Below are 22,563 nucleotides of genomic sequence, written 5' to 3'. Positions count from 1 at the left end.
ATATATATATATATATATATATATATGTGTGTGTGTGTGTGTGTGTGTGTGTGTGTGTGTGTGTGCATGTGTGACTACATCCATAGATATGTTGTATCCATTTAGATAGTGATATATTTGCACACACACATCCTTCTAGATGTAGATATACATTCTATGTACTGTTGCATGGGCTGGAGTTATGTTTCTGACAACATACGATTTCTGCGTATCTGGCATGGCTTAGTGGTAAATCATTTTGTGCATGGTGTGCATGGTCCTGGGTTCCAGCCTTACAGATGCTGTTTGTTTTGTTGATGGGCAGAACACCGGCCGTTGGATACGGTGTTATTAAGACACTTTAAAGCGAGTTTCAGCGGGTTTGTGCAGAGGTAAGCACTGCTAACTTCTGGTTCATAGGTTCATAGGTTCATAGGTTCATACTAGGCTATCTGCCCTGGGGCAATTATAAGCCTAGTCCGATTCTGTATGGCTTACGCCACCCCTTGATTTGAGTATACTGTGCCCTTTTTAAGGTTTAGTTTACTGTGCCTCAGTCTAATAGTGACACGGGAGTAATCCCTGGGACAAACCTACGATCCCCCATCCACTTATCGAGATTCTTCTTGAAGAGATTCAGTGAGGTGCTCTGCTTCACATGAACTGGAATTCTATTCCAGAGCGAAGGGAGCCTCTGGGTTATGAACCTGTCCCTCCAGCAAGTTCTATTTATTTCTGTGCTGAGGTTCAAGTCCCTCGAGTGTGTGGCTCTAAGGGATTTAGATTTACTGAGGTGGAGCATGCCCATTAATTCTGGATTTGACATAGCTTTGTATGTCAGGCATAGATCGCCTTGAAGTAGGCGGTATGCAACTGAGTAGAGCTGGAGTTTTTTTAACCAAGCAGCATATGGCATCTGTTTGAGACCCTTGATCCTCTTGGTGAGATACTTTTGGTGTCTTTCTAATTGCTGCAGGTGTCGGGTAAGGTACATCCCAAAAGGGGCATTGTATTCTATGATGGGCCTGATGAGGGATGAATAAAGGGGTACGATTACCTCTCTTGATCTAGATGTGAAATCCTTCGTGATGAGGTGGGCTATGTAGAAGGTCTTTCTAACCACTTTGGCAATGTGGTTTTCAAAGGAGAGATTGCTATCAACTTGGGTCCCCAGGTCCCTAATATCTTTCTCTGTACTTAATGGGTTTCTGCCTATATGGTAATTTGTGGGCACATTGTTTTTGCCAAAAGGTATGACTATACATTTTTTGGCATTTAGCTTTAAACCATGGCACTGGCACCAGTTATCTGTCTCTGTGAGACCTTTTTGAAGGATGTTTGTGTCAGCTGGAGAGTTGATTATGGCGCCCAGTTTGCAGTCGTCTGTGAACTTGGTGAGCCATAGTCCTCCCACGTTTGCCTGTACCTCAGAAAAGTATATACCGAACAAGAGTGGTCCCAGGAAAGAACCCTGTGGGACGCCACTTGTGACCGGTTTCGAGTCTGACATGGCTCCAGCACCTCTCACTCTGTGGGTTCTGTCTTTGAGCCAGTTTGTGACCCATCTTGTGACATAGGGGTTTATATTTAAGCTGGATAGCTTATCTATGATGCCAGGTATTGTGTCAAATGCCTTTGCAAGGTCCAGATAGGCTGTGTGGACTACCTTCCCTTCATCTATGGCTTTGGTGACTGTTTCAAAGAAGTCAACCAGGTTCAAAAGGCAGGATCTGCCCTTGACAAAGCCGAACTGGGTAGGATCTAGTGACTGTAGGTCCCCAATGTCTTTGTTTATGAGCTCCATGATGATCCTCTCCATAGCCTTGCAGATTAAGCTTGTCAAGCTTATGGGGCGATAGTTTCTAGGGTCCGTAGAGGCTCCACCTTTGTGGAGTGGGACCACTGTTGCTGTACGCCATTCTGTGGGCCCATATCCTGTAGTGAGGCTGAGATTGTATAGCTGTTTTATTTGAGGGATTAGTTCCTCTTGTAGTTCATGTAGGACGCAACCTGGGACGCCATCTGGTCCCATGGAAGCAGTGTTTTTTGCTTTGGAGAGGGCAGCCTTCACCTGAGCATCTGAGATGTTTGGGAGGCAGCCCTTTGCCAGGATAAATACTTGCTCTTTTGGGGGGGGGGAGATGTTTGCACTGAACCTGTCTGCCAGGATATTGGTGATGTCTGTGGGTTCAGTGTATTTTTTGTCGTTTAGAATCAACTCAGAACAAGTCTGGGAGTTGCATCCCAGGTTTCTAACATAACTGAAAAAAGCCTTATGATTGTCTTTGGTGTCCTGTGCAATTTTTCTCTCGAAGCTGGCCTTGGAGGATTTTTTGAGGGATCGTAATTTTTTGCTAGTACTGATCAGAGATGCCTTCCCTATTAGGGATTTTGCTCTATCATGTAGTAGCTTCCTCCTTCTGTTGTACAGTTTATTTATGGCAGGGGTCCACCAGACTGGATGCCTGCCTTTGGATGATTGGGTCTTGGTTTTGTTTGGGATAGCATGATCCATGCATTCTTGGAGATGTCCGTAGAATGCATTTATATAGGATTCTGCAGTTTGGGCTGTAGTTTCTACTGGCCCTGGGGCCTTGAAGGATTCCACTTCACTTTTGAGAAGTTTTTCACTGCGGTTTTCTGGGCTGGGGGTGAGGTCGGGATGTGGACATCCAGTGGAATTAATTTATGGTCTGATCTTACCAATGAGGGGTATACTTCTGGTGTAGAGCATAGAGTCCCCATGTTGGTAATGATCAGGTCTAGTATGTTGTCCCCTCTTGTGGGAGTGGTGACTAGTTGTTCCATAGCATTTGAGTTTATAATTTCCAGGAATCTTTGGGCTAAGGTGCTGGGGCTTGAGTAGTGCTCCCAGTCAATGTTTGGGTAGTTGAATTCACCCAATATAATGGTGTTTGGAGAGATCTTCATGTTCTCTAATGGTTTCAGGAAAGCCGAGTGGGATTCCTGACTTTGAGAGGGAGGTCTGTAGGATGCTATAAACTGAAAAGCAGTCTTGCCCACTGTTAGTTGCACATGGATGGTCTCCGATGCCGTGCAATGCCACTAACCTGGAGGTGTGGATATCCTTGATAAATATGGAAACTCCCCCTCCTTTTGTGGTTCAGGTCCGGGTTTTGGGGCCGAAAAGCATGATATGAGGTATAGCCTGGTAGTGCTGGGGTGCTCTCTGGAGCCTTGAACCAGGTTTCTGTCACTGCACAGATATCGATGTTCTCCATACTGAGGAGAGCTTTGAGTGCATGCATCTTGAGGTTAAGACTTCTGGCGTTTAGCAGCATTACCCTTAGTTTCTTGTTCCTTGTGCTGTCTATGGGGGTGGGTTTGACTTTTGAGCCTTGCCTAAAAAAGGCACTATGGGGATGGCAAGGGCCTTTGCCAATATCCGAAAGCCCAGTGGTGACAGGTGCAAGCCGTCCCTATCGAAGCAACGTGGCTTGTCGAGCATGTCATCCCAGGCTGACAGACACTGGATCCCCTTTGAATGACACCAAAATTTTAGCCAATTGTTAAAATCGATCATTTTGTCTTTGTACTGTGGCATCATTCTAGGTGAGGGTAAGATGCTGCTCAAGGTCAGGGTCATACCAGCCTGGGATACATGATCAGAGAGCTCCTCTGTGTCTCTTTTCATGTAGTCCAGGGAGGTACATCTCAGTTCATTCACACCAGCATGTACAATGACTGAGTCATATTTGTATTTGCTTTGGAGTGACCTGAGTGCTTGCGTTATGTGTCAGATCCTAGCACCCGACAGGCAGCTCACCGTGACCTTCTCTTTATTCAGCCTGGTGAGCGGGACGTCAGTGTGTCTGACAATAGAGTCACCTATAACAAGAGTATCAGGTGTGTTATTCAGCCTTAAGGGCTGTGGCTGCTTGGCACACTGACTTTGTGGGTTATGTGTTGTGTATGTTTTGTTTTGAGGTAGCGTTTGCTTGGATGTCTGCTTTGGAGGTCTCTGTTGCTTAGGTAGAGTTTTATTTAGAGCCTTCAAGTATGTTTTTGTGTATTTATGTGTTTGGTTCATTGATGTGGTGGGACTATGTGATACTGGAATTGTGTTGTGTGAGGTTACCTTCTCCTCCTGATTGGTTACACCAGTTTTGAGATGAGAGAGCTCAACCTCCAGTTTGGCTAAATAGTTGCATCTCTCACATATATTTGAACCTGTTTGGAGGAGGAGAGGATTGTCCGTGTACATGAGACAGTTGTAACATTGCCTCAAAATTCCCAGATTCACCAGCTGGACTGGAGAGGAAACCATTGACTGACCTTTGGACATGCTAGAGTAATAGGGAAACTGAATTTAAGATGGACCAATAAAGGACAGGGTAATCGTAGAGAGTATAAGAGTAAGTAGTGCTTATGGTTTAATAGTGCTAACTTGTAGGATTACTTAATTGGACCAGTGAAGGGCCTTAGAATGAGAATATGGTTTTTTAATTGAGAGATAGAGCAGTACTAAGGGAAAAAGTGAAGAGCAGACTTTGTGGAGCCAGGAATAGTTTAAACCCAATTAGGCGACACTGCCCGCTGTGGCGCTATGCACAAAAACACTCAAAACCACGCAAAAGAGGGTTTTAAGAGAGGAAGATGAAGGAGTTTTGGAATTGACCCAAAATGGCCAATAAAACTGCAGTTTCAAGTCAGCAACCACTCCCACAGGGGCAGGCAGGCTGCTCAATGTTTTTCACTGCCACTGATCAACAGAGAGACTTCCCTTTAGCTCAAGCAAAAAATGGCCTCACAGAAACTTACAAACAGTTCAAGAACAGCAAGCCTGTACCTGAACTTTTTTAAATCTCAGAAAAGTGGGGAAAAAAGCAAGATTTGTTTTGTTTTTTTTTTGTTTTTCAGAGATAGCAGAGGTTCACAAGTATCAACAAGTTATAACAGTGCAGTAAATGACCCCACACAAGAATGCTAGGCCAAAGACAGATAAAATGCAAGTTTTGAGAAAAAAACGATTTTAAAAATAAGTGCAAACAGGAAATTCAGTAAACAGCTCTAGGTTGTGCTCTAAATACAGTTACTAATGCAGAAATCAAATTTAACAAGCCAGAAAATGCTCAAAATAGGCGGCTATGCAGAAAAACTTAGCAAATAAACAGAGGAAAAATACTTAAAATCTCAAAAGTGGCTCCTTTCTTCTCTCAGCGTTTTCTCCTCTTGGTGGGTGCTTCACCAACAGCCAACAAGCCTGAAAAGACGCCAAAACCATGAGGCAACCAGGTTTTAAGAGAGGAAGATGAAGGAGTTTTGGAATTGACCCAAAATGGCCAATAAAACTACAGTTTCAAGTCAGTAACCACTCCCACAGGGCAGGCAGGCTGCTCAATGTTTTTCACTGCCACTGATCAACAGAGAGACTTCCCTTTAGCCCAAGCAAAAAATGGCCTCACAGAAACTTACAAATGGTTCAGGAACAGCAAGCCTGTAACTGAACTTTTTTAAATCTCAGAAAAGTGGGGCAAAAAGCAAGATTTTTTGGGGGGGGGGGGTTTTGTTTTTTCAGAGATAGCAGAGGTTCACAAGTATCAACAAGTTATAACAGTGCAGTAAATGACCCCACATGAGTGCTAGGCCAAAGACAGATAAAATGCAAGTTTTGAGAAAAAAACGATTTTAAAAATAAGTGCAAACAGGAAATTCAGTAAACAGCTCTAGGTTGTGCTCTAAATACAGTTACTAATGCAGAAATCAAATTTAACAAGCCAGAAAATGCTCAAAATAGGCGGCTATGCAGAAAAACAGGAAAAATACTTAAAATCTCAAAAGTGGCTCCTTTCTTCTCTCAGCGTTTTCTCCTCTTGGTGGGTGCTTCACCAATGGTCACAGTTTCTTACACCCAGTTAGCTTCTCCTTAGCTTAATCTGTGTCGGCAGTGCTTATCCCGACACAAACACACTTGCACATGCTTACTAGTGCTTACATACGCTTACTACTGCTTATCTCTGCTTACACCTGCTTCCTGCTGCCTTATTCATTATGATACTGACTCTTCACATGTGCATTTCCTGCAGTACTCCAGTTCATAAAAATGTATTATTATTTAGTGGGTTTTGCATTACAAATATTGCTTATACCATGCTTTGCCATGTAAAATAGACTGTGCTGCACTGGGACTCGAATTGGGAATGCTTGCTTGTTAGGTGAACGCTCTGCCCACTACACTATTGCTGAGATGCTTCATTTGCATATGTCGTCCTTGTTATCCTCTTCAGCCTTTTAGGCTGCTTTAACCGTAGCTAAGCAATGGGCACACCCGTGCAGCTACAGTTAGCAGTACTCGGAGTTTCAGACAACAATACAGGGGTTTCTTCTTTTGATTTTTATGTCCTGTTGCTGTTGTACACTTGGGGGACTGTTGGTGGGGATATATGGACACCTATGAGTGGTCTCGCTCATCTATTTCCACTTTCTGCTGTTCAGCATTGCAGGGGCATGTTTATTCTGAGAGTTCTGCTCTCAGACACATCCCCTGCACTTGTTCATTCTCCGTGTAAGCCTCTCAGCTCAGGCAGCACACCTTCATTACTATGCATGGCACGCTGCTGTCCTGCTCCTAAGTGGCCGCTTCCGTGCAGGAGTAGACTAGTCTTGCATGGAAGATTAGTAAATCTGGGGGTATATATTGCAGTAAGAGTGCTGCTCTGGAGGCAAGTGTAGAAATGAGTATATAAAATTGACTTGGAAATGACAGAAAGAGAAACAAAAGTCAAAATTAGCATGTACAACTTTAAAGGCATATAATTACTAACCTTATTTATGATTAACAGAGTTAAAATGATGGGTAATATCTGCATGATTGCCACTTACTGTGATTACGGGCAAAGACACAATTTTTAGTATTTGCATGTTAATCCCTTGGTGGTAGTCCCAGAACTTGCTTTTGGTCTGTTTAAAATAGTTCAACACATTCTGAGGACTGACTGGGTCAAAAAAGAAGGTAGAGGAAGTCACAACAGTGGAGACTTGTGTTTAGAAATCATTTGTAAAAAAGAACCACCTAAAAAGAAATGTGGGGACCTCCAAATTCAGCTTGATTGGGTACAAACAGCACAGGACCAGCCCTGACACACTAGATGTTGGAACAGAGGTAGCTGGTAAGTCTTGGTGAACTCCTAGCAGAACCCAAGAGGCTGCAAGGAAAAGAAGAATGAAATGCACTCAGTCCACGGTTCCCTGAGTAAAGAGCCAGTAATGTGGCCCTAATCTAGAGCAGATACAAGCATACAGAAAAATTCTTAAAGGTGGTGGAGATGCTATGTAGTCATTGAAAATAGTTACTTCTTACAAAGGGGAATGCAAATGAAAAGTAGCTAATAAAGCAGGCAGCAATAAGCCCCAAAAGCTTTAGCCAGTAGTGAAAGGAAATTCCCTAGAAAAGTTTCACACTAACTTTTATGAAGGAGGGAACATAGTAACTACTTTTTTAAGAGACGAATAAGTGCAAACACACTAGTTTAAATGTATTATTAACAAGAAAACCCAGGGTAGGATTTAGAAGGCAACCACATTCAGCACTGTAAAAACCATCCTTCACTTCTATTGGCCTGGCATTAAAGTAGCCTCTAGGGTGCTACGATTGTGAGCAACACACTAGAGATCTGGACTCTACTGTGCAGGTGCAGAATGGAAGGTGACAGCGAGAACATAACACATTCCACCATGCTTTATACAACACACTCATCTAGACCCGTGTATAATGTGTCAAGACTGTTGAATTACTTCAAAGATTTATTTAGAAAGCTGTAACTATCTACATCAACACATGGCATCTTTAGTTTTAACAAATTTCAAACTAAGATGTATTTAGAGATGTAATTATTTACAGTGGTAAGAAAACTGTAGCAAAGGACATATTGGAAAAAAATATCCAAAGTGAACGGGATCTGAGACTGCTACATATGTATATATATATATATATATATATATATATATATACACACACACACATATATATATATATACACACACACACACATACATACATAACACACATATATATATATATACACACACACACACATACATACATAACACACATATATATATATATACACACACACACACACACACATACATACATAACACACATATATATATATATACACACACACACACAGTATAAGGAATACTAACACTGATGAAGCATGATGTAATACATACCTCACAACCACTTTTCACAAGAATTCTGCACAAAGGCAAAATGATGCGTAACAATGGTACAAATTCAAAGACGATGTTTAAATATTACCCTAATTCATTCAAAAAGTTAACAGAACTGATTTTTCATTGGTATGTATTTTACAAAGAGTGTTCATAGGTGTGCATGCTAGGCTAATGGCTCGGGAGCTTTTACAAGCTTAGCCCATAGAAGTGCCCTGGCATCGTACTGCTCAACATTAGTTCCCATTGCCTCTATCAAGTAGAGCCACTGGAGTGATCCCCGGGGTGAACTTTCTATTACCCATCCACTCATCAAGATTTCTCTTGAAGAGGGACAGTGAGGTGCTCTGCTTGACATGTAAGGGAAGTCTATTCCAGAGCATGGGCAGTCTCTGGGTGAGAAACCTGTCCCTCCAGCATGTTCTGTTGATTGTGGTAATGAGGTTGAGGTCTGTGGAGCGTGTGGTGCGGATGGATTGGGATTTCTTTAGATGTAGCATTTCTAAGAGAGTTGGGTCAGACATGGCTTTGTAAGTCAAGCAGAGATCGTCTCTAAGTAGGCGATATGAGACAGAGAATAAATAAAGGGCTTGTGATGGTACTCAAACCATGAACTGCTGCATGCAAAGCCAAGATTCTAACCACTACACGATCTCACTGATGTCTAAACTTAAATGATCATCTTTATTTAGATTGTAGGCTGTACAGATGAGCAGATGACTACACCAATCATCAGTGGGGCACCCTACAAATTTGTTACTCTCTGGTAAGTGACATGCGTGTAAACCAATGTCATTGTGATGGTGAACTTTATGCCCAACCACAATATCTGTAGGCCATTTCTACGTCAGTGGCACTATTATGAATCAAACAAAAAAGATGGCTAAGGGTTCAATTTACAAACGTTTATTTTGTATGTTAGCGTTTTTGTCCACTTGCTTAAGAACTTCGTCAGACAAATTGCAACTGGTTCTTAAATCATTAATTAAACTACTAACATCACAAACATCTCTTTCACATTTAAAGCCATACTCAAATACTAAAATCTTTTTAGCCACTATGTAGTTACCACATTAAAAGTATTTTACAATTCCCTCAACCCCATGAATGTACATATCCATATATATCAATTTTTACTATATAAATAAAAAACCTAAAAACCCTTATTGAAGGTGTAACAACAATTCTTTCACCTTTCTAATGCCTTCAGTTTCAGAAAACATTTTAGAGAATGCCCATGTCTATCCTGGCCTAAATGATTACTGTTCTCTAAAATGCAAAGGCCTCACAGCAGGTGTGTGTGCCATAAAAATAGATGTTTTTTGAAGCTTGCATTGTGTTTTTATTTGTTGTGGGTTTTTTATGCTCATTTTGTTTTCACAGTATATTTACAGTTTATAAATTTTACTTTGGATTTAATGTTAGTTTTCTGATCACAAATGTATAGCTTTGTGCTTGACATTTGTAGTCAGATGTGATTGTAGTGGGGTGACAGTCAACTTTTGTTTAGTCAGTCATTCGCTGATGGTCTATATGAGGTTGAATATTGCAGATCCATAGCTAGGATGGTTCAGCCGCAAATGGCACAAGATGTTTGGGGGGGGGTAGTGGCTTCTTCTTAGCACCTACCTGAGTATGGGTTTCACTTAAAGATTGAAGGACCTGCTTTTGACTTGCTTTCTTCTGCAAGGGTGGAGCTGTATACACTTTAAATAACCAGATTTTTTTTCATTTCAGCTCAATGCCTGACATTTTTTGTCAGTCCACTATTATTACCTAACACAAAAATCCATCTGCAAGGGATCCATTTGCCGAAGCAAACTAGGGGCAGATTTTCCATATATTGCCAGTAAATACAAACCTACATATGTTGAGGTAGTCGAAAACAACAACCAAAGTCTTCCAAGACACATACTAAAGGATCTCAGAGACCCAAATAACTCTTCCACCTCCCAGAGTCCTTCCTCCCTTAGACCTATGTAGTCGCTGTCACTGTACCCTACTCCATATGTACATGTGATGAAAACTCTTCCCTGCCCTGACCAATGTGTTGTTGTATGGGCTAGGTAATGTTTGATGAACAGTTGTGCCAGCTAATGTACTGTACTGTGTAGTCTGGCTGTAGTATTGTATTCATCAGTTTTATTCTTTGTTGTCTTTATTGTGGCACATAGTTGTGGACAAAATGCTGCTTTTTTGCCATTGCCACAACTTAGTGTGCCCACCTCAGACTGACATGATATCACCCTGCAGTCATTTCCTCCAATAATCTCTCTTTCAGGACCTCCTTCACTGAAGGCCCCAGTCTGTCTGACACAATACTGGCAAACCCTTACTGTAGCTGTTTGCATGCAACTATGCTGTGAAGCATAGCACTGATGACAAATGTCTTTCTGCATGTCTCCAGAGCATACTGTAGTGTACCATCAAACATATCTAGGCAACAAAAAACAGACCATCAACAGTCTAAACACATGTTTGATCATATTACAGGTCTGCACCAGTGCAGTGTTGTATGACATCCCAGCCATGGTCTGAGGATTGCAACAGATGTCACGAGGTACAGCTCCAGGACATATCTGACATGACCTGTAATACACAGTAGAGGAACATGTTATGAGTGGACTGAAGTACACACACCTGTTAACTTGTTGTTCAGCCTGTGGGGGGGAGCTATGTACACTTCACAACTGGAGTGGAAAATCACCCCTCACAAAGACTGGTATAGGCTGCGCATGTGCCCGATGTCAGAACCATGGAAACTGCCTGGAAGGGCAAACACATGGTAAATAATACCTTGCATACTGGTAGCAGATGGAATGAATACACTGGATAGTATATGGATCCGTTTGGATTATGATAGCAATGAGGAGGCCCCTAGAACCTAAAATGCCCAAATAATGGTGTTTCTCTATGGGAGAAATTGGTAAGGAGGTTGTTAGGTACATAACATAATAAAGGTGTAGGTGGACTTGATCCCTATAAAACATACCTGTTACTGTTCTACTGTAATCAGAATTATACCATCTGTATGTAACATTGGTAGTTTTTGCTGCTGTCCAGATTTAGGCTTTCAGTCTTGCCCATTTCTGAGGTAATCTCTGAGACCTCTGACAAGTCACAGGGAGCTCATCAGAGGTACCTATTTTTAGACAAGGATGTATGGGTGACTTGAAATCTCCCAGTGGAGAGTGTAGTGGAAGAGCTCCATGGGAATGATGCTTAGTGCCACTTTGTGTGTGTGTGTGTGTGTGTGTGTGTGTGTGTGTGTGTGTGTGTGTGTGTGTGTGTGTGTGTGTGTGTGTGCAGAATGTCCAGATTTTTGCCTCATATTTTTTGTCTGTTCCTCATAAATTTGTGGTTTTCTGGCAAATCACTGAGGACTGTACTAGGGTTACCACCTGTCCCACTTTGTGAGGGACAGTCCCTCTTTGGGCAGTTGTGTCCTGCAAAAAAATTGAAAAAATGGCAAATGTCCTGAGATTTTAGGACAAAATTATTTCCTATATTTCACGTAATATTTGCATAAAACACTTATTCTGTATCCGAAACACCTAAATGCTATAAGAAACAGAATAAACAACTAAAACGCTATAAGAATAAGCTTTTATTTAGGAAAAAAAGTGAAGTTCTGTCCTTTGTACTGGCTGTGGGTATGTTTCAAGCTGCAAAATCTGACATTTGTACCAAAAATGTCCCACTTTGGGCATTTGAAAAGGTGGCAACCCTGGACTGTACTCACTAAATAATAACAAATTTGAATTTCAAACTTCATATCCTTCAGAAAATGAATGCCAATACAAATCCTGCCATTTTAACAACTTTCAAAGTTTATAAAAGCAATATTTAAAGTTTGTCCCTATTTTTGGGCCTTTGTCCCTCAATCATTTTAGGCTTTGTCCAGAATTATTGTGCTAAGAAGTTTAAGAGGTATGTAGCACATGCGTGTGTGTGTCTGTCTGTCTGTGAGTATGTGTATATGCAGTTGTGTGTGTGTATATATGTGCTTGTACATGTGTGTGTGTGTGTGTGTGTGTGTGTGTGTGTGTGTGTGTGTGTGTGTGTGTGTGTGTGTGTGTGTGTGTGTATGCGTGTGTGTGTGTCTATAGATATATATATATGTGTGTGTGTGTGTGTGTGTGTGTGTGTGTGTGTGTATATACATATACACACATACACTAATATCTCGCAATTAAGCCTGAAACCGTAAGCCAAACACTTCTGGTGCAAATGTTATTTAGCTGAAATAATGTTTCCCTGTCCTCAATAATATAACTTACCTTGAAGTCTAGTGTGAACACAGAAAAGGATGTATTAATTAGAGGTTACAGCAGAGGCTGAGGCTAAAACACTGCTTTCAGATTACTTTCAGCATACCCTATCCAGTCAAACTTCTTGCCAGATTTGTTATAGGTACTTTACAAGAAATCCCTCACTTGTAGTACTAATGATTAAGTCATCAGCAAGAGAAGATTTTTTTCTATTTTATTACTGCTACACAAGACACATGACTTCTAGTATAACACTAATACTAACTAAGCAGATAAACACTTGTATAACTAGATCCAGTTAATGACCAGATAAGTCAACTGTATCATTGCATTTAATTATAAAAAGAGATTTTCTTCACATATGGCCACACATTCAGTAATATCACTCGATTAACAAAACTGAGAGCAAATGTGTTGGCAAAGAGGATTAAAAAGAATGCAGTATGCTCAGATGTTAACTTTATTAAGCTTATTCACTCTGACATATCCAAAAAGGAGGTATCCTAATTCCTCAGTAATACGCTTTTGATGATATTTCTGAATGCTAGGGATTCAGACAGCACTCTCAAGTTTTAGCACCAAAAAAATGTATATCCTTACTAAATCAAAATGTAATACAACGAATATTTTATTTCCAGAATATATTAAATTAGATCCACTTTTGAAACATTTAAAATCAGCCTGGACAGTTACACTGGACTTGGGAAGTGTGCTTGTTAAAAGCCTAAATTTTTCCTAAACTTCGTAGTAATTGGATGACTGTTGATAACTGAGAGAATTAAAAAAAAAAGATGAAATATATTCTGTTTGTAGGTGATACATTTCGTTTAACAGACACACACACACACACACACACACACAAAGCACATATATATATAGGATGGTTCAGCCGCAAATGGCACAAGATGTTTGGGGGGGGGGGGTAGTGGCTTCTTCTTAGCACCTACCTGAGTATGGGTTTCACTTAAAGATTGAAGGACCTGCTTTTGACTTGCTTTCTTCTGCAAGGGTGGAGCAGTATACACTTTAAATAACCAGATTTTTTTTTTCATTTCAGCTCAATGCCTGACGTTTTTTGACAATCCACTATTATTACCTAACACAAAAATCCATCTGCAAGGGATCCATTTGCAGAAGCAAACTAGGGGCAGATTTTCCATATATTGCCAGTAAATACAAACCTACATATGTTGAGGTAGTCAAAAACAACAGCCACAGTCTTCCAAGACACATACTAAAAGATCTCAGCCACACACAGCTTCATAATCACACAGATTCACTACTCACATCAGTACCCCAACATCCTTGCCATCTACCCATTGTGTTGGTGAATGATGTTACAAGGAATCAGCAAGCTTAAACATTAAAGCCTTTAAGACAGGCAGATCCTACTGCTTCTAGGCAAAGGCAGAACACTACTCAACACAAGAGGTTTCCCTCCTGAGGGAAGGTATAAACAGCTTCACAGCCCCCTCCCCCTTCATAGGAACTGGCACATTTGTCCAAACCTACACCAAAGTACTATACAAGTATTTATGGATGCATAGAATTAGGAACACCAAAAAGGATGAAGTCATCCTCCTCAATGAAGAGCAAACCTGCCTGGTGGACATCTGCAATAAATAAACTCCACAATAAAAGGAAAAAATTGCTGTCCAGGACCAAGAAGGAGCAGGTGCCTAATTGGAAACAATCTCTCCTTAGCCCGAACAAGCAAATAAGAGCACTAGTGAAATCCTCCAAAGCAAACTTTGAGTTCATACTGGCCACATCTACTAAAGAAAATCATAAGGATTTCTTTACAAATGTCCGCAATCTCAAAGAAAGCACCCAGATCTGCTCAGAACTGGTGGTCAACGACACCACATACACAAACTCGATAGATATAACCAACCTGCTTGCAGACAGGTTCAGTGAAAATTCACTCCTCTGTACCCCAATAGTAAATCAGGACATCTCCAGTACCTTATCCCCTCCCCTTATCTCTAGGGAGCAAGTTATTACTGCATTCTCAAAGACAAAAATTACAACCTCCATGAGACCCAATAACATCCCAGGCTGCATCCTACATGAACTCAGGCAGGAACTTGCAGCACCATTAGGCACCCTTTTCAGCCAAAGACTGAGTACCAACTTCGTCCCAGCTAAGTGGAGGACAGCCAATGTCATCTCTTTGCACAAAGGTGGAGCATCCACCAATCCAGGAAATTATAGCTTCATTAGCCTAACTAGCCTGATTTGCAAGGCCATGGATCGGATTATCATGGACCTCATTAACAAGGACAATGCAACCTCTAAACACTCAGTCTTACACAGTTTGGTTTCATCAAGGGAAGGTCATGACTGTTAAATTTGATCAACATCTTTGAGGCAGTCACCAAAGCCACGGACGAGGTGAAGATGGTGCTCACCACCTACCTTGACCTGGCCAAAGCCTTCAATACTATTCCCCACTCAGGTATAATAGGTAAACTCTCTCAACTTGGCATCAGTCTATATTTTACCAGATAGGTAGTAAACTGGCTCACTGATAGGACCCACCTAGTCAAAATAATGGGAAGCCACCTCAAGCAGTAGACCCGTAATGAGTGGTGTAGCCCAAAGATCGGTCTTGGGGCCTCTGTTGTTTGGGATATACTTTTCTGAGGTGCAGGCCAAAGCCAGTGGGCTATGGCTGACCAAGTTTGACAAGCTGGGTGCTGTCATCAATTCCCCCAGTGATGTGGACATCCTCCAAGAGGGTCTCGGCCAAACAAATGACTGGTGCCAGAAACATGTCTTCAAACTGAATGCCAAAAAATGCATCATTATCCCCTTTGGGGAGAGTGATGTCTCCACAAATTATCACATTAATAATAATGTCCTAAGCACGCAATCAGTCATGAGTAACTTAGGCACCCAAGTTGATAATAAACTGACTTTTGACCATCATATTGCCTCAGTTGTATGGAAAGCTTTCTACATGGCCCACTTTATTAAGAAGGGTATCTCATTCAGAAATAAGGTGGTCATAACATCCCTGTATTCTTCCCTTATAAGACGCATTATTGAGTACAATGCCCCTTTCTGCATGTACCTCAAAAAGCACATGCAGCAGCTGTAGAGACCACAGAGGTTCCTCACCAGGAGAATCCAGGGCCTAAAACATCTACCCTACACAAATAGGCTAAAGGCTCTGTCCCTCTTTTTAGTCTCCTACAGACTCCTCAGAGCTGACCTCTGCCTGGCATACAAAGCAATCTAAGACCCTGCATGTTTGGGACTGCTGCATATCCACAAGTCAAGCTTCACTGGAGTAACCTGCATGCACGAGCTCAACCTGGTCTGTGACATCAATAGGACTTGTTGGTGGGACAGATTTGTGTCCCAGAGACTCTCCCCCTTTTGTGGAATAGACTCCCTCTCCATGTGAGACAGAGTATCTCATTAACCCTTTTTAAGCGCAACATGGATAACTGGATGGGGAACAGAAAATACACCCCTGGGACTCCACCTATGTCCCTGCTGGACAGTGGCATAGGGTGCTGACTTGTTGGAACATGGCCTAAGTTCTTGGCTAGGCTTGTAAGTTTCTCAGGGCCAATAACCTAGTAACTTCCTATGATCCTATGAAAACAAAGGATAATAGGCATTTTCAAGTTATTGGTGATTCCACTCATAGACATGCAAACTCTACACTCACCAGAATGTGAAAGGACTGGTTGACCATCAGTTGTCTCTCAGGAGCTAGGTTTATGGACATCAACAAGGCCTTCCTGGGCCTAAAGTATCCAAAATATGAGCATGATATTGTTGTCACACATATTAGGGTGAATGATCTGAAGTCTTGGAGTAGATGCTTAGAGACATGGCAGAGCTCTCATCATACATTCTTAAGGAAGGGAAACATCTTCTGTTGAGTAGTATTCCACCTTTGCCTAGAATGATTCCCGAATGTAAATAAAGTATTATTGACTTCAGTGATTGTCTAAGAAAATTGTGTCATTCTAGGGGAATAAAGTTTGTGTCAGTCAAGGAAAACATGGTAGACAGACCTTCCTGCTTTGCCTGGGAAGGAGGCATGTACCTGTCCTCTGAAAGCATTCTCATATTGGCAGAAATGCCACCCCCCCCACAGTGCCATTTTAGGCAAAGTGAAATTATTAGACATTCCAACCTGCCAAACTCCCACAGGCATCAGGGTGACTCGGCTCAGCACAAAAAGCCTCAGAGGCAAAATATCTGAATTGAAAAATTTTCCTTACTTGGAGGAAATCCATATTTTTGTAGCTACTAAAACCTGTTTCAAATCTATGGGGAAACACTGCTTTAATTCCAGAGATCATAGACTATAACTATCACTTATTTAAGGCAGCGTAAGTGAAGGAATACCCATATTAATTAAAGATCTCATACCTATGTGTCTCATCCCAAATGTTCTCTGTCTTTATTTAGTACAGGTTTGAAACACTCTCGACAAATGTTTACTTTTTTGGTAATTGCAAGTTCCCCTCCATTTTCCCTGAAGAAACATATTGAATACCTAACCATACTCCCTCAGCAGAATGTCAAACCAAACACTTTTTTGTTAACTGATCCTTCTACATGACCAACAGTTGCTATGTCAGGGTCTTTCTTGTCATTGTCCACTCTGGATCCCTGACCCAATAGCTGCTCTCCCTCCTAGAGGCCCAGATCTCCTAGACCTTTTCTTAACTAACTCCTCTACCCTCTTCTCTCAAGTCCACAACTATATCTTTCCCTAGATAAGTCAAAACATTTAGCTATCACCTTCTCCTTCAAGACCGGCCTTCATAGTCCCAGTAATACATCTACATTCAGAGACTTCAGCAAAGCTAACTTATCAGATTTTATTACTTTTTCAAAAACATAAATGCTGCGATGATCCCGAGTCCCTGACCCTTAACACTCCAGCCCTATCCAAAGAATTTTATGACCTACTAAAAAACTATATACAGAAAACTGTCCAATTCAATCATAACAAAAACAGTAAATGCATCAAACTTGCAATCTGGGGGAAAATCGAATCAAGAAATTATATAATTATATAATAAGAAATGCAAGCTCATAGCCTTATATTAATCTTGCCACTTCACAGCTGATAAAGCAAAATTTAATCTAATTAGTAAGAAACTCAATAATACTATGAAAAACTGAAAAGTTGCTTATTAGCATAGTATAGTCAAATTATACCTTAACTATAACCATTAGGCCATCTTCAGCTATGTAAACTCCACAAAATCCATAGGTAAAATATTTGAAAATAAATTCAGCTCAAACGTCACTCTTCCTGCTTACTATACCCTTGATCCATCCATAACAGCTCAGGCCAAACCCCCAATTGTTTGCATTTTCCAAGCCTCTACTCCCTCTCAAAAAATATTTCAAGCCAGGCAGTATATCCAGCTGGTTATTGATAATCACAAAGCATCACTCAGTCAAGTATCTCCTAATAATCTTCAGTTAAGCTCTCTCTATAAAGTATGTGCCTGCAGAACGGAGAAATGCCATAGTCACCTTGTCCACTGACCCAGGTAACTACAAGCCGTCATTAGCTTTATTTGCAAAGACGTAGTAAAAGTTATTGTACAACTAATGCATGTGAAAGTGCATGATCTGCAGACTCGAGACCTTCCACAGTTTGAGTTTTCCAACAATATATCATGCCTTTTTTAATCTTGTTAGCTTCTTTGAAAAAGTCGCCAAAAGCCCTAAACAAAGGACTTCCCATCCACACTTCATGGCTAGACTTAGCCAAAATATTTGATAGCATTATCCTTTCCGGCATCATTAATTTGGTAATCCAACTAAACTTCTGCTCCTTTGGACATCACTTGATTGCTAACTCACTAACACACAGAGCACACAGTCAGAATGAATGGCACCATCTCCACAAAACAAAAATGTGGTAGTGACACTCTTCAGCATTGTGTCCTAGGCCATTTCTTCTTTGGAAACTTCTCCTGTGCTGATAATCTTTGTCTAACTAAATTCAAAGATGACTGCAAGCTAGGCATCATCCTAAACTACTCCTAGATTCATTAATATGCCAGCAAGACCCTGATCACACTAACTTGTGCTGTAATCACAGTCTCACCCTGAACACAAAGAAATGTAGTATAGCACGACTGTGAAAATAAGTTTTCCTGCACCGTATTACATAAATGGAATTCACCTTAAGATTGGCACTGCAATATATGTTTCAGTAACCTACACAGACTGTCTTTAAATCAGCAGCTTTCCAATACTGACAGGAGATTCTTTACTCGCCTCATCTCATCCTTCAGTGGTTCTCGCCCAGATCCCAATCTGTCATAATTCCAGTATACTCTGCCCTTATTCACTCCATTATAGAAAATGGTACTCCTTTTGGCATGTATAGCTCTAAACAACTCTCCCATCTAGAATGACCTCCAACAATTTATAATCAAAATAGCCTAAGTTTTAAAGACTGGTTCTTATTTAGTTAAACTAAAACCCCAGTCATTATTTTCAATGGCCTATAGACTCTTGCAAGATGATACGTGCCTTGCCTTACTGATCTGTATCAGACCTTACTCTCTGTGAATGTTGTTTTCCTCAAAAGGAAAAATGCTTCAGTTAATGCCATTTCCAAGGACCTAGTTTTACATCACAATATCATCAGGTCCCAATTTATGAATAAATTCATCACCTGTTACCTCCCTTACCTATGGAATAGACTTATACTACATATTAAACAATATAAATCCCCAGCAACATTCAAACTTTAATTAGATGGGATGGCATAAATGTATTCCAAGACTTATGGCTATATGCTTTTGAGTATGCCAGACTAAACATGATCATATCTTTATGCTCCATATTCATTCTCTGCTTCTGTTTTCCTGCCTATTCTCCAGCTTCTCCCTATCTCCATTCCCTCCAACAAAATACAAGCTAATAACATTTATCTATATATCCCAAATGATCTGTATCTCCTACCATCATCTTTCCAACAAGTATTTCACCTGCAAGGGTTTAACTTCTTTTATTACATTATTGGCTGAGTCTATGGGGATTGTATAAGTATGAGAACCTGTAAACCTATAAATGATGATTGGCCTTGAGATTATACAACTGATGTACACTGCTGATTAAGGTTACGACCAGCTCCTGCAAATCCTAAATAGGATTTACACTATACAGCAACAAAACAGAGTTGTAATCAGTAGCTCCTAGGATTGGTTTCTTGGTACAAACTGGCACCAAGGTCTAAGTTCCTGAATAGTCTGACAGTAAGGTGATCGATATATTAAGTTATGAAACATTATTGTCAGTCTGTCTTTGAAAAGTAGATGCCAGCAGTTAAAAAAGCACTGTGAGGTTACCCTTATAAAGTAATAAATAAAATGTCAGCAACATTTTCTGTAACTGAAAGTAAAAAATGCTTCTTAACAGAAAATCAATTAATGGGAAGGATGACAATCAATCAAATATACAGACAAGTCTAGGATTCTAAAAGGAATAATAAAAGAAAAGAAAAAACATTAGCACATGCTTGTTAACAGAATAACTCCAGATGCATCTGAATAATCTAATTATTCCCACTTTATAGAGAATATGCACTCTAATTCCCACTAACATTCTATAACTATCCATAAACATTCAACAGCTGCAGGTGATGACAGATTATCAGAATATGATCTCACTGACTTTGTCAAAGCAGGCATTATTCACTTTCCTCTACAGTCCAAATAAAATGCTTTACTGCTTCCTAGTTTGAGTAAAGTTCAGTAAGGCCATAATCCAAAGCAAACAGAAAAAATGCAGTAGTCCATGATTCAGCATTCTTTGCAAGTTTCCCAAATTCAAACAGTAGTCCAAGCAAAGAGGACAGCAATCCCTGCAGGTTATTGTCTCAAATAAAACATTATTTATTTATTTTTTAAAACCAAGCTACTTAGAACTCACACAGAGTTACATTGCAAAAAGAGGTAATGCATCTTTTTTTAGAAAACAATGTGCTATGTACACAGTTCCATTTTACTGCAAACAGCACCTGGTTGCTGACAACCATTATAAAGTTCACACATTTAAAATATACAACTCTTCACACTGAAGGAATAATTGCAAACTTTGTACAACTGTTAAACTATTCAGATTATTGACACATGGTATTACTTTTAACTATACAAGACTGTATCACTGTATTTTTAATAAACTGTCATGCATTAACTCAGTATCAGTTGTAATGAAATGAAAGGTATTAATCAGTTCATTTCAAACATTAATGGACGATTATTACAGCCCAAGAAAATAGGACTTGCTGCGGGCACAGAATGCAATATAGTCTGGACATTTTCTTAAGTGACAGGGCATACTGTTCCAAGTGGCTGTAGTCCTGCTATACAAGGTATTATGTTCTGCATGAAATTTATTTTACATAAACTAAAGGGAATATGGGACTGACAGTTAATGGAAGAATTTAGACATACATGTGTGTCTTTGAATCTAGAATGAGTGTCCAAGGGAGTAACAGCATTCATGTACCAAATGTTTATATAGCATATATCTGCCCAGTGTAGCAGTGTGCCATAGTATTAATGGATATCCAAAGTAATTGCATAAAGGTAATGGTGAGTGCACATGGGGATGAAAGGAATAAACCAAGTGGTTGTCTTTTATGCCATCTGCCAAGTGTGACAGTTGATCCACATGGAAATATTAACAAGGGCTAACTCATACTTCAGATAAAATAAAAACAAATCATCCCTTATGAGCATGTGGAATAAAACAAAAAATCTTGGTCAAGTGACTCCAGCTCTCTAGCTGCTTTAAAACATTTTCTAAATATATTTCCAAGATGTATTTTAAAGGTAATGCGGGAATCTGTACAAATTCCTAAATGATTGATATTGTCAACAAATTAATTCTGAGGGGTGGTCTCTCAAGAGAGTATAATTTATATATGACAACCAGGCCAGTAACTCTGGCATGAGTCCTAAAGAACATATGCTTTTAGTCCTGGAGAGCATTGCTTTGATTTTCCCAACATTTATTTGCTGATTATATTGACATAACCAGATTACAGACCTTTATAGCTGCATTCTAGAAGTATACAATCAGAGAAGTATGGTGTTTGGCTAGAGAGAAGCACCATAGATGGTGAAGAGAAACAGAGCATTCAATGTGAGATGCAGGATACATGTATGTGAAATGCAGGGTACATGGATATGAACTGTAGGGTACATGGCTGTCAATTGCAGGGTAAGTGGCTGTGAAATGCAGGATACATGGCTGTGAAATGCTGAGTACATGGATATGGACTGCAGTATACACAGTGTGAAATGTAGGGTACATGGATATGAACTGCAGGATACATGGCTGTGAGTTGCAAGGTACATGGATATAAACTGCATGATACATTGCTGTAAAATGCAGGGTACATGGCTGTGATATAGAGGATACATAGCTATGAAATGTAGGTACATGGCTTTGCGATGCAGGGTACATGGATATGAAGAGCAGGATACATTGCTGTGAAAGGCGGGGTACACGGCTGTGAGATGCCAGATACATGGCTATGAAATGTAGGTTTCATGTTTGTGAGATGCAGGGTACATGGATATGAACTGCAGGATACATGGCTGTGAAATGCAGGGTACTTTGTTGTGAGATGCAGGATACTCACCTATGAGATGCACAGTAGATGGCTGCAAGGAACAGGGTAGCTGGCTGCAAAGAAGGAGGGTAAAAGTCTTTAAGGAAAGTCGAAAGGAAGGCTTGGAGAAGTACTGTACTTGATATTAGGAGAAGATGGGCTTGCTATTCCTCACTTAAGAGTTTTATATCGGACACTTTGTAAACTTTTTTTTCTGAATCATAGACTACTAATTTCTAGTACTTACAATCTGGATCAGTAAAAATATGCACAAACCTTCCAACTGGGATGAAAAGATAGAATATTGATAACACTCTAGTTCTCTTGCCACTTGCAAACAGATCTCCAATGATGGTTGGAGCAATTGTGGAGAAGCATGTTTCGCCTATACCAACCAGGCCTCGTGTAACAAGTAGAAGCCAGAATTGCTGCAAGAAAACAAAGGATTGTTTAGATATATTATTATACAATTAAAGTTAATATTTTTATATTTTT

General features: G+C 40.3%; 1 protein-coding gene across 1 annotated transcript in view; it reads right to left on the bottom strand.

Moving 5' to 3' along the window:
- The window catches only part of LOC122787460 (protein spinster homolog 3-like), a 517,894-nt gene that overhangs the window by 173,412 nt on the left and 321,919 nt on the right, over positions 1-22,563 (bottom strand). Inside the window, exon 4 of the mRNA XM_044054192.1 lies at positions 22,345-22,496. Within this exon, the coding sequence (XP_043910127.1) occupies positions 22,345-22,496 (152 nt within the window). The remainder of the gene's footprint in view (positions 1-22,344; positions 22,497-22,563) is intronic.

Source organism: Protopterus annectens, chromosome 13.part0 (assembly GCF_019279795.1).
Source record: "Protopterus annectens isolate FY-2018-M chromosome 13.part0, PAN1.0, whole genome shotgun sequence".
Lineage (NCBI taxonomy): Eukaryota > Metazoa > Chordata > Ceratodontiformes > Protopteridae > Protopterus > Protopterus annectens.
The sequence above is the reverse complement of the archived record's forward strand: the minus strand, read 5'-3'. Positions and strand labels throughout refer to the sequence as shown.